At 37.5% G+C, this 12,941-nt stretch overlaps 1 protein-coding gene and 1 pseudogene across 1 annotated transcript; both read left to right on the top strand.

Moving 5' to 3' along the window:
- The first annotated feature begins 102 nt into the window (after positions 1 to 102).
- Positions 103 to 8,756, top strand: Slc10a5 (solute carrier family 10 member 5). Its single transcript, XM_063257500.1, has one exon. The coding sequence runs from the start codon at positions 2,543 to 2,545 to the stop codon at positions 3,818 to 3,820; it is 1,278 nt and encodes a 425-aa protein (XP_063113570.1). The 5' UTR covers positions 103 to 2,542; the 3' UTR covers positions 3,821 to 8,756.
- A 105-nt stretch (positions 8,757 to 8,861) lies between these two features.
- LOC100732074 (histone-lysine N-methyltransferase SUV39H2-like) lies at positions 8,862 to 10,871 on the top strand (annotated as a pseudogene).
- The last annotated feature ends 2,070 nt before the right edge of the window (positions 10,872 to 12,941 follow it).

Below are 12,941 nucleotides of genomic sequence, written 5' to 3'. Positions count from 1 at the left end.
CAATGTAAAGGAGGAATAGAAGTTCGTTCGTTCGTTCGTTCTTTCTTTCTTTCTTTCTTTCTTTCTTTCTTTAGTGGGGGGTTACTGGGAATTGAACTCAGGACCTTGTGCTTGCTAGGCAGGCACTTGTGCCTCTGGGCTACATCCCCAGCCCTTAGAAATTTTTATTTGTTCATTGTCCTTTTTATGTTTTCATAATGGACATGTACAGTGACTTTGAGTTTAATTACAGGAACAAACTCAGTGTTCATTTGGTGTATTTCATCTCTTATTCTTCATATTATTCTCATGTGAAGAGTGATAATGACTTTAGATTTTGTCAGGCTAGTTTTTTTTTCACCATTAACATAATTGTTTGAGTTCCTAGTAAGGATTGGTTTTTAATTGAGATGATAGATGCAATGCAGATGTGTAAGCTATAATACAAAACAAGTTGCAAAAGAGTTCATAAATAGAATAGCTATGTTCCAATAGCTCTTTTGTCAAAGTGTAAAAATAAAAACAAATAATCTTTAAATATAAACTTAGATACAAAAACGTTTTAATACAAAGTACCTGGATGTCTATCACAATTACTTGCATATATATCATAATTGAACCAAAATATGCTGAGAAAACAGTAACTATTGTGGCATTTAGAGTAAGCCCAGCAGGGATTGATTTAAGCCTATGCAGAATGAAAAGAGTTCCTGTTAATGATAAAACAGCAAAGTGAGAAAACTGCATGGAGGAAATGATGCCTATCTGGGCATTCTGCAGAGAGGGTGGTGAGGTCCCACAAGGCAGAGGGTACACAGGCTCTAGCATCCTCAGTGCCAAGACTGGTGACTAAAGCACACAGTCTCCTGAACAGAATAAGGTCTGGGGTGTAATCTCAGTCTTTGAATCTCTATTTTTAAATTACACTGAAATCAGACAGCATTCTCTGGTTTTCTTTTTGGGTTTCTCATTACATTTGCCTAATGAAAGTTTAGGATGTCACTGTTCCCCTTTCACCCCAATGTCCCTTTACTTACAGACAACTAAGATGGTAAGTAAAACACACAGAGTGGGGGAGGGGTTACACGTAGATAAACTGTGACAGCACCAACATAGGTGAATTCCATCTAAATAACCACACAGCAAATGCATGTGAGTGGCAGGGTGGCAGATTTGTTTTCTTATCAAGTTTTATTCCCTGCAGTTTCCCTGCAGATCAGGAAATGACTTGGGATAACCTGAAGAAGGAAGAAAACATCTTAAGTCAAAGGGCAGGAGGCTGTTCACTTAATATCTTGGATCCAGGCAATGAAATTTGTGAATTAAGACACTTGATCACATACTGGGTGTAGTGGTACATTCCTGTAATCCCAGCACTCAGGAAGCTGAGGCAAGAGGTTCTTCAATTTGAGATCAACCTGGGCTACATAGTGAGAATTTGACTCAAAAAATAAATATATTTGGTCATATAACTAACAATAGCTTTGTTTAATGTTTATTTTAAATTTGTCATTTTAAGAAAGTTTATAGGAAATCTAACTGAAATATCACTGAAACATAAATACATTCCTAGTCTCACCATTGGTACAAATGCATCTTTTTAGTGTCTCACGTGAAATACAAATCATGACATCCAAAGTACTGTGTTTGAAAGATGAATCTACATAAACAAGATTTTTAATACTTGCCAAAATTTTTGATAAAAATTGACAATTCTTGAGGCACAAAAACCACCCTCATTAACACACCATGTTGCACTGTGATTACATAAAGGATTTCTGAAATGGTCATGTGCTAAGGGACCACTGGATCTACAGGCTCAAATGTAGACAGCTATGGCATTAAAGTTTTTAATCTTATTTTTTGCAGATTGGCATCAGAACTGCCTCTCCTGTGTGGGAAATACACAATTTGAGTCTAAGTTGAAGTCTAAAAATCCTGGCAACTAAGGCTGAGTAGGTACAGTGCATGACCTAACCAGAGCAACTGAATATCCATGTCCCTGTGAACAGGAAGTAGTATTAGAAAGAACTAAGACATCAAAGTTAACCATCTTTCTATTGTATCTGGTCCCAAGTATCCAGTGGCAGCAACCTCTAAGGCAGGCTGTACCTTTTACCCTAGTACAAAGCCACCTGCTTTCTCCATGTTCCTAAGTTACCTGGTACCCATTCAGAAAATTATTTTCCGACTTAAGGACACCAAAAAACAGGTTTATGTTTGCCTACCAATCACTCTGACATTGTGGAATTATCAGTTTTCATAATGCTGTTTTTCCAGTTCCAGAAATGAGGAAATAAGGAAGAAATAATTTGGGTTTCTGTTTGTGGTAAACTGAACCTTTTAAATGCCTTGGCTTTTCAGTTGTCTAACCTTCAAGTTAAACAGGTTGTTCCACTCACTAGATGGCTCTTTATTAGTCCAAAAGTACAGCAGTCCCTCCTATTGGACTTTGGTCCAGCAAGAGCAACTTAACCTCACAACAGCCCTGAACGGTACACGAAGAATGTTCTTTCATTTTTAAAAAATGTTTCAGCTAATGTGATTTGTTGAAACTTTCAAAATGATTAGAAAACTTTTCATCATCCTACTTCTGTTGTTTGTGACTCTGGGAGAAGCAAAGAAATTATTTCTTAGTTTTCTGAATATAGAGAAGACTGAAATACTGTTTTTCACAAGGGCTGAAGAAACCATCATTGTCAGATCAAGTTACAAAGATAAACAGGCTAACTCCAGCTACCTTTTTGTGCGAACAGACAACCCTAAAATTCTGCAGTTGGTGAATGTGACCAAAACCTCATCAGATGTTACAAACTTCACTATCAACCTAATGACAGATCAAGAAGGAGAGACAAATCTGACCATTCAACTCTGGGATCATGAAGGTAGGCGAGAAAGACTCGTGGAAGAAATGAATGTTAAAGTCAAAGTGAGCAAACAAACAAAAGACAGTCTTTTCCAGGCATCAATGCATGTTGATAGGAGAATACTAATGCTTATTTTATCAATGATACTGTTCAATAAATGTGCCTTTGGTTGCAAGATGGAATTCCAGGTTCTTCAAATGGCATGGAAGAGACCTTTGCCAATACTTCTCGGAACAGTTACACAGTTTTTTCTGATGCCATTTTGTGGTTTCTTTTTGTCTCAGATTTTGGCATTGCCCAAAGCACAAGCTTTTGGATTTGTCATGACTTGCACATGCCCAGGGGGAGGTGGGGGTTATCTCTTCGCTCTGCTTTTAGAGGGAGATGTTACTTTGTCCATTCTGATGACTTGCATATCAACATTATTTGCCCTGATAATGATGCCGGTCAATTCATATATATATAGTAGAATATTAGGGTTATCGGCTATATTTCATATTCCTGTTAGTAGAATTGTGTCAACACTCCTTTTCATATTTATTCCAATCTCAATTGGAATCATCATCAAACACAGGTTACCTGAAAAAGCAAACTTATTAGAGAAAATCATTAGACCTCTTAGTTTTGTTTTAATGTTTACTGGCATTTATTTGACTTTCAAAATGGGATCAGTGTTTTTAAAATTAGCTAACTTGGAGGTGCTTCTTTTAGGTCTTTTAGTTCCTGCTTTGGGTTTGTTGTTTGGGTATTCTTTTGCTAAAGTTTGCATGCTGCCTCTGCCTATTTGTAAAACAGTTGCTATCGAAAGTGGGATATTAAATAGTTTCTTAGCCCTGGCCATTATTCAGCTCTCTTTTTCACAGTCCCAGGCAGACCTAGCTTCTGTGGCTCCATTTATAGTCGCCATGTGTTCCTTATGTGAAATGTTACTGATTCTCCTGGTCCACAAGGCTAAGAAAAGAAGTGTCTTTTAAAAATTTTTTTCTCATCTAAAAGTTAAAGTATGACTCCATCCCTATTGTGAGTGAGGTACTATGAGAAGTTTAAAAATTATGTAAAATAAAGGCCAGGGATATAGCTCGGTAGCACAACACTTGCCTGGCAAGTACAAAGTCCTGAATTTGATTCCCATTATCCCCAAAACCAAAAATTTAACCAGGAGGGGGCCATTATTGAAAGTGTATGTATAATCTACATGCTAAGCACTCAAATGTGACAGCCAGTAAAATACACAGGAGTTTAGAGGAAGGTGCCAACTTTCCACTGTGGTGGTGTGGGAATGTTTATAGAATAAGATGTGAATAAGGTACCGGGAGAACATGGCGGACAGATAACAGCAACTACCCAGAGGCTCTCTGAAAGACTCGGCTCAGAAGCCAGGTATGGTGCGGATTAAGGAGACATAAGCAGGTGGAGATATGCTCTGCTGACTCAGGAACGAACTGGGCTGAGAGAAACCAACTTGGAATGCAGTCCTGGTGCTAAAACAGGAACAGAAAAGCCTCGGTGTGGAGGCTGGACCCCGCGCCATTGTAAGCTGCGATTTGGGTTTCCCGCTGCGCGGCAGCTGGCTGCCTCTACAGTGGCTCGGCAAGGAGAGAGACGCGCAGAAGCTCTGTGAACGGCAATCTGCGAACGGCAGGGAGGCGTGCACTGACTTGTGGTGAGGTGAGTGAGAGAAACTGACACTCTACCACAGTTTGACTCCAGCAGAGGACTTTCTGGGCCCGAGCAGTCCTGCGGGAGCAGGGTGCGGTGGCGACTCCAGCCACACATTCCCCTCTCCGGTGGGATTGGTGAAAAGTGCCTGGCCTGCGTGACGCTGCCGGCGGACCTGGTAGGCTGTCCCAACCCAGATCCCAGAGCCTGACGGTGGCCGGGAGGGGAGACGCGTAGGCTGCCTGGTCCGTAACTCCCTGGTGCGCAGCAGTGAGCGGGAACACCTAACTGGCGCAATTCGATCAGGCTGTGGCTGACTGGGAGAGAAGCTCGGCCTCTTATATAAGCTTGCATATATAAGGAACAGAGAAGAAGAGGCAGCATGGGAAGAGGCAGCAACAAGAAAGGCTCCTCGGCCCCCAATTCTGAGAAACAGGCAATAGCAGACACCGCACCAATACACATAACGCACCATATAGAGAGCCTCATAGACCAATTCAGGAATGAAGTTATCAACGACCTGAAGCTAGAAGTATGCAGAATAGTTAGAGAAATGCTAAGTACCACCCAAGAAAAAACAGGCGGTGGAATGGAAGAACAGAAAAAAAGGGGAGAATTGTTTGATGGAGAAAACAGAGAAAGCATAGAATACGTGAAGCAGGTTCAAAGGGACTACCAAGATACTAAGAAGTCTATAGAAGACTGGCATAACAGCTTGAAAGAAACTAAGGACAGACTATCTGAACTGGAGGGCAGACTTGTAATATGGGAGAATGAAATGAAAAACTTCTTAAAAATAACAAAGAAACAAACAGCAATAATACAAAGACAAGAAGATGATAAGAGAATCCATAACTTAAGGATTAAGAACATAAAAGAAGAAGTAGGGACACAAACAAGTGAACTACAAAAGCTACTCACAGAAATAATCCAGGAGAATTTTCCTAATTTAGCAAAAGGTAAAGATACTCAGATGTATGAGGCATACAGGACCCCAGCTACCTACAACCCAAACAGAGCAACACCCAGGCATATAATAATAAAAATTCCAGAAATTCAATACAAGAACAGAATATTAAAAGCTGTCAGAGACAAGAAACAGACCACTTACAAGGGAACACCCATCAGAATTACAGCAGATTTCTCAGCACAAACCATCAAATCACGAAGAGCGTGGGGGGAAATAATTCAAGCTTTGAAAGATAATAATCTCCAGCCAAGATTGAGATATCCTGCACAACTGTCCCTGGAAATTGATGGAAAAACAAGGTGCTTCCAGGATAAAGAGGAACTGGGGGAATTTGCAACCACCAGTTCAACTCTACAGACAGTTTTGCAGGATATTCTAAAAAAAGAAAAATACAAAGAATCCAGAAATAATGGCAGAGAGGTCACAACGAATGGAGCAGAGAACAAAATGAAGAAGACAAACTGACAGCTACTGACAGAAAAAGAGCTCAACAGAAATGAGGCAGAGAAGATTGGATGATAGGAACAGCTATTTTGGAGAAAATGACATCTTAATAGGTAATACTGATTTAGTATCATCTTGTTTTGAAGTCTCATCTAGCTTTTGTTCTTCTGTCTCCAATGGTCTAAATAGGTTGTATCTTACTGGATTTTATTATGTACGATAGTATAAGCAAAAACCTTTTAAAGACAAGGAGATTATACAGAAACCATTATTCATTTTCTGTTAGTCGATTCTAAATACTCTGTAATGCTGTCATTCTCTTGAATGGTTTTACATTGTTTTGATATACTTAATGCTACAGTATACGAAGTTGTACTCAAGGATTTCAAAGAAAGAGACAATATGGTAACTACTTTTAGGTTAGGATTATCTGGTGGTGAAACACTATTCTGCTTAAATGGTTATGTTTTGATCTGCGCTGTTTCGTTGTTATGCCCTCTTTTATCTCAATCTCCACTCCATTATTTACTTTTTTATCTTTATCCTTTTAATTAAAGGAAAAAGATAGCAGGATATATTATAGTAACCCACTTTGACTTTTCATTACCTTGATTTAAAGCCCTGTATTACTCTCACCATCTGGTTTTTAACTGATGTTCCCCTATTCTGTTTTGCTGGATAGTATCAGGTTCGAAAGTTTAGGCATCAGCTGTGAAGATAATGAGATTCATTATGACGCCCATTCTTGTTGACTTTTATCTACTTTTGAAGACCTACAATGTCTCCAATGTTTTGGTTTTGTTGGTTTTATTCTTTACTGTTTTGTTCAATTGTATTATAACTAACGATATAGGCAATTCTATTAGAGATAGTGGGAGGCATTATGGTAACCATTGTTGATCACCTTGTATTATGTTTTTACATTATCTATTATGTCCACCCTTTTGACTTGACTGATTCTGTTCTGTTATGTCACATTTGGTTTTACTCTCTTCCAAAAAAGTAATAAGAACCGTGGGAGCAATGAAACCCAAAATGTGTAATAGTCATGGTACAAAAGAGAGGAAAAGAAAGTGCTCCAAACTATATAACTGCATGTATATTTAAGTGTATAAGATAGAAAATGATATCACAGAGTTTTATTGGATCAATGAACAGAACTGTTTGCAGCATCATTGATGGAATGTCCACTTTACAAGCTTTAATTTTGTGACTTGAACAATTATTTCTAAGATGACCATATGTAATCCATTAACTAGTGATTTCCTACTGTTCATTTTTTTTCTGTAAATCTGTATAACTTGTACCCTTTCCCTACTTTTTTTTTCTCTTTTCTCCTTAAATAAAATTAAAAAAAAAAAAGATGTGAATAACGCAATCTTATCATGATCTCTTATATGAGAAAAAAACCATAGAAAACTCTTCTTGTAATGAAATTCACATAACCTAAATATTTAAGGAAAGGATGTCCATGTAGTAGACATTTAGCTAAAGCTTACTCAGTAAATGAATATGTAAATTCAGTTTCTATATGGCTTATCAGAGTCATCATGTCTTAAACTATAACATTTCGACTCTCATAGCTGCTCATACTCCAATTTTCCATACCTGCCACTAAAGCCATTACTTCACACCAAGATGCTGAGTCATCAGTTCTTCCCTCAATCTTTCTTCTTTCTTTCCTCTTTCTGGTACTGAGTAAACCCATCATAAACCCATCTGTGTGTGTGTGTGTGTGTGTGTGTGTGTGTGTACATACATATTTTTGAGACAGGCTTTCATCCAAGTGGAACTTAAACATCTATAATTTTCCTACCTTTTTTAGAAAAAAAATCAGATTTCTCTCTATTCCCAAACGCTACTTTTTTTCCTCACGCTATATTCCTTCTTCCCTATACCTACTCCTAATTTGTTGACATCGTTGTCTAACTGCTGATAACTATCAGATAAATTTTCTAAAATTTTATACTTTGGTCATGTAATTTTCCTACACATTTTTGTGTGTAAATAAAGTCTGAATTCCTTAGTGAGGCACTAACCTGACTCTGTTCTCTGACCTTATTCTAGCTTCCCAGTTTGTTTTCCTCTCACACTCCTTTGCACACAAGCCTTTGGTATAATCAAGCAGAATTAATGAGTAGCTTATGAATACTCCTTGTGCAAACCAACCTGGTTTGTTGTACAGCTATTTCTGTCTATTTTATTCCTTCTTTTTGGTGTAAATCCTTAGGGATGATAACTCTGTTTATTCATTTTTATATTACTTGAAATGTCTAGCACAACATTTTCTATGTACTTAAACGAAACATTAGAGCACAGAGTAGGACCAAAATGAAGATTATGGTTTTTAAAAATCACTCTGGGGTCCATAACTATGATATAGTGCTTGCCTAGCATGTTGAGACCCCAAGTTCAATCCTCAATCCCACCAAAAAAAAAAAATCACTAAAATTTTCAATGGAAATTTTTAATACCGAAGATCAATCCATATTTTTCTTCAAACCATGGCATCAAGAATAGGATATATCACCCTTAAGGATACTACTTTCCCTACTTTCTAGCCTTATAGCTACTTATCCAAAAAATGGAGATAATGGTGTTATTTCTACCTGATCATCCTGGGAATTAAATGAGACCACTCATGTAACCTGCTTAGAGGAATGTTTGACCCAATGAGTACACAGTTTTAGCTATTATTGTTTTTATCAGTTTAAACTTTAACCCTGCCTCCTGCTAGCTGTACATATTAACCGGTTCACTATGCATATAACTTAAACTTGTAACCTTTTAAAAATCACTGTTACTATTTTGTTCATAGAATAAAGGATTTTTGCTTATTTTGCTGGCTTTTTTCTTATGTCACCAAAGTACCAAGATTTATAATAGACCTAGTGGCATTCAAAGGAAAAGCTGTTAACATGCATGTTAGAAAGTCTTACACAATGTTCACAACTCTAACTTACATTGTATCAAAACGAGATGTTTTTAGGCAATATGGAGACTCCACCCTGAGCAATTACACATTGTGTAATCTGATCGTGTCAAATCAAAGGGCACTGAAGAACTATTAACTAAGAAAGTCTTGGCATGGAGAACATGAAACTTTTTTAGTGAAAGGGAATGCCTAAATGGCAGATTTGGAATTCTACATAAGTTTTATGTAGAGCTGGCAAGATGCTGACAATTTCTGAGGAAGGAATCTCAGTGGATGCCCTCTTTGCTCGTGTTGAAGAATGAATGATCAGATAACTCCTGGTTTCTCAATGGCCATTCTTCCCCAGAATTCCCTTGTGCCAGATGCCAGGGCGAATGTCAGATCACTGGATTTCAACTGTATTCCATTTTGAGGTTTTGCATAGTTAGAACCTCTCTCATAGGTGGCAGTTAGGTGTCAGGAAAGGATGTCAAAGGCCTACAAGACAGAAGTCACCACTGGGGAAGAAAGGCAACATTTCAGGTGTTAGATTTTGTTCGGGTGCAGTGTGAAGTGGAGGCTAGAATCTGTCTCCTCCTTTCTCCCTTCCAACCACCTTGACAAAACAGTTGTTCTTTAGGACTGAAAACACTGGCTGCAGAGGTGATTGCAACTTGAAAAATGGCCTCTTTGGGCCAAGTGGTGACGGGCGCCGGGCCAACAGAGAGGCCTTGTCAGACTGTGCCAGTTTGAATAAAACCTTTTCAATATGGCTGCAGCTGGGCCCCAGGATATGGAATATTATCTTGTAAAATAGAAAGGATGGCCAGAGTCTACACATACTTGGGAACCATTGCAAAATCCTGTGTCCATTACTGCTTCAGCAATTCCTTAATGACAAGCATGATTATTTATCTCAGGTAGAGAAAGGCAAAGCAATAATTCCAAGTCAGTAACAAAACTTTGAAACCTGCTATTGCTCGGTACATTGTAAATAAAGCTAAACAAAGGATTGCTCTGCAAAAGTGGCAAGATGCAAGATGAAGTCAACAGAAGAAAAAAATCATATAGCAATGATTTTTAAAAAAATATTGTTGATTTAGAGGGCGCACCTACAGACTTCTACTGCACTAATGAATACAAACCAGCTCCTAGAATCAGCTTAGTCAGTGAAGTGACCTTTGGTTGTTCATGCACAGATTGCTTCTTTAAGAAATATTGTCCCACTGAAGCTGGTGTTGTGTTTTATAAGAACCAACAAATTAAAATCCCAGCTGTACTCCCATCTATGAATGTAAATCAAGATGCTGCTGAGGACCTGATTGCACCAATAGGATTGTACAGAAAGGCACACAGTATTTACTTTGCATCTTTCAAACTATCAGTGGCTGTGGCTTGGGTGTAAAGGCCCTTGTGAAGATTAAAAGAATAGGTTTTGTCATGGAATATGTTGGAGAGGTAATCAGGAGTGAAGAAGATGAAAGACGGGGCAGTTATATGACAATAAAAGAATCACATATGCCATAGTTTAGGACTAAGAATCTGACGAATGCAGTGGATGCAGCTCGATATGGAAATAAAGATCAACTGAGTAGTTTTTAATGATTTCGCATACTGAAGAGTAATTATCTTTGAACTGTAGACCCTTCTGAAATGTTTCAGTATGTGTGCCTTTTCTGCTAAGTCATTGTATTATTGCTTTATTGAGAAGATAACCAGTTATATGCTTACCAAATATGTTTAGTGTTTTGCAAGAATCCATACATATGTTGCTTCTTTTAAACTTGGCAGTAATTTTTCAAGTGTGACTCAAATCTTTAGGTGTTCAATGTTTTCACTGATAACCTTCAATACTTGTCTTCCCCAAATGGCATTATTTTCTACAAGAACCATATATGCTGGAGAAGAATTAGCTTGATTACCAAATGAAAGATTCTGGAGATATATCTTCAGACTCTGTTGACAACAGCCCAGCAAAAAGAGGGTAAGAACTGTGTACAAATGCAGGGAGGTGACATGTGGAGGCTACCTCAACTGACTATTAGAAAAATACAGCTAGTGATTTCGTAGTTTGGTTTTTCCTAATGCTAACACTTTTAAAAGTATTTGGACTCTTCATATTATCAAGATTATACTATGTTAATTTACAGTTCCTCTTTCAAGGCATTTGCCAATATATTACTGTTGCCATGAAGAAGACTCAAGGTCACATAGGCTAATTTGAAATGAACCTACTTGGCGGTTAGATCCTAGATGTGAAGATACTACCCACAGATCAACAGGTACTCACTTAAATCTGCAAGCAAAAAAGTGTGCCCCCTTCTGTGTTTGAAAATATTAAACTTCAAAGATAACAGTTGCTGAGATGAAACATTCGCCTTGCCATATACTTTGATTTCAAAGACAGTTAATTCAGTTTGGACAAATATACAAGTTCTGGTGTCTTCATTCCTATTAAATACTCACTGTTCTTGCTTTTGAGACAAATAGGTGATACTGAATTTATATCCTGTTTTCTTCTACTTTTTTATTAAAGCTATCTTAATTATAAGAAATTGCCTCTTTAGGAACTCAGATATTAATATTAATAAATATACATATAAATAAATATTAATAAATCAAAATTCTCAACATCAAAAGAGCTCAAAAGAAAGGATTTATTGAGCCATATATTATAGCTGCTAGACAAAGAAAACATCCTGGAACATGTTCCCTACGCTACTAGAAGCAAGGTTAAAGAATAATCGGAAGAATGTCCACCAGATTTAAAAAGTCAAAGTATTTATAATGAAAATTTAGGGAAAAGAAAGTGCAAAAGCTGACACCAAACGACTACAGGCAAGAAGGCTGAACAGTGCAAAGCAGGCAAAGTTTGGGGCAAGGAGGTTAATGCTTGAAAAGATGTACTTGTTCCTCCTGGGATGGTTGGGGTTGCAAGCAGAATGTGATGATGATGCCTTAACTGCAGATCTCAAAGAGTTTGAGCATTTGTTTAGGAATATGGAATCATTTTAGGGTGTTCTTTGTATTTGTTTTGTATCTATCCCAGTTTTTCTGGTATCATATACTGCGGTCTCTACCAGCCATATGAACTGCTTATCCAGCACCCAAACAAAATCTTTTGGACTGTGTAGTACCTGTTTTCAACACTTCTACACTGGAATCTGAACACTGGACTCTCTTGTACACTGGCAGATTTATCACTTCATTTTCCAAAAGCATTTGCAAGAAGAATGGCCCATTTGGCAGGAAAAAAACCAAACCAAAACAAAACAACTGAAAAAAACTGTGTGGTGGTAGCTGAGACCTCCACAAAAAAATGACTTTCTGATCATCTTGTATGGGAAGTTTGAAATGTTTTTAATTTGAAGGCATAAGATAGTTGATCCTTTATGAATCTAAAATTGCTCACACTGATTTTAGCAGCTTTGCCAAATCAGTAGGATCATTTTTCACTTAAAAAAAAAAGATTTAAAGAGGACTTTGATATGTCTGTAAATTTTCTGGAAATTTTCACGTGGTTATATGTCAGTATTTTTGAGGATGTATTTGACAATAATTTTTACTTTAGCATGATTCATAATGAGGAACCAAAAAGTAGTTTCTGAAGTCTTTAAAATCAAGAAACCAATGTATCATTTAATAGGCAAACAGAAATATCCAAATCAGATTCCTTTTCTATTTTTTTCTTTTTCTTTTTTTTCCCCCTCATGCCCAAACTTTTTCATATATATATATATATATATATTTTTTTTTTTTTTTTGAGAAAGCATCCGAGTGTAAGCTTGCTGAACAGCTGGAATTACAAGTGTGTGGTACTATACCCCACCCAAATCAAATTCTTTAGACATCAGTTTCAAAAAAATGTAGGCAAGCCCTTAGCTCTCTGTGAAGTTTGAGCATTGGGTCTATCGTTCATATCTTTCTTTTGTCTCTGAGATGTGTTTCACACTGGTGACAGCACCCTGTCTTCTGATTAAACTAAAGAAAATACTTCAGAAGCAACGCGCTGAACAATACACTTTTCTGGTCCTATTGTAGACAGGACATCTTACAGTTGTGCAGCGCTGTATGGTAATATATGTATGGTATATGCTGTGGTGCCAGA

This window comes from Cavia porcellus, unplaced genomic scaffold, assembly GCF_034190915.1.
Source record: "Cavia porcellus strain 051 isolate PalLab524CR breed Dunkin Hartley unplaced genomic scaffold, mCavPor4.1 scaffold_10, whole genome shotgun sequence".
Classification (NCBI taxonomy): Eukaryota; Metazoa; Chordata; class Mammalia; order Rodentia; family Caviidae; genus Cavia; species Cavia porcellus.
The sequence above is the reverse complement of the archived record's forward strand: the minus strand, read 5'-3'. Positions and strand labels throughout refer to the sequence as shown.

What these genes read in the sequence shown, in the direction of transcription:
- Slc10a5 (XM_063257500.1), top strand. Translation starts at nt 2,543, where the DNA reads ATGATTAGAAAACTTTTCATCATCCTACTTCTGTTGTTTGTGACTCTG.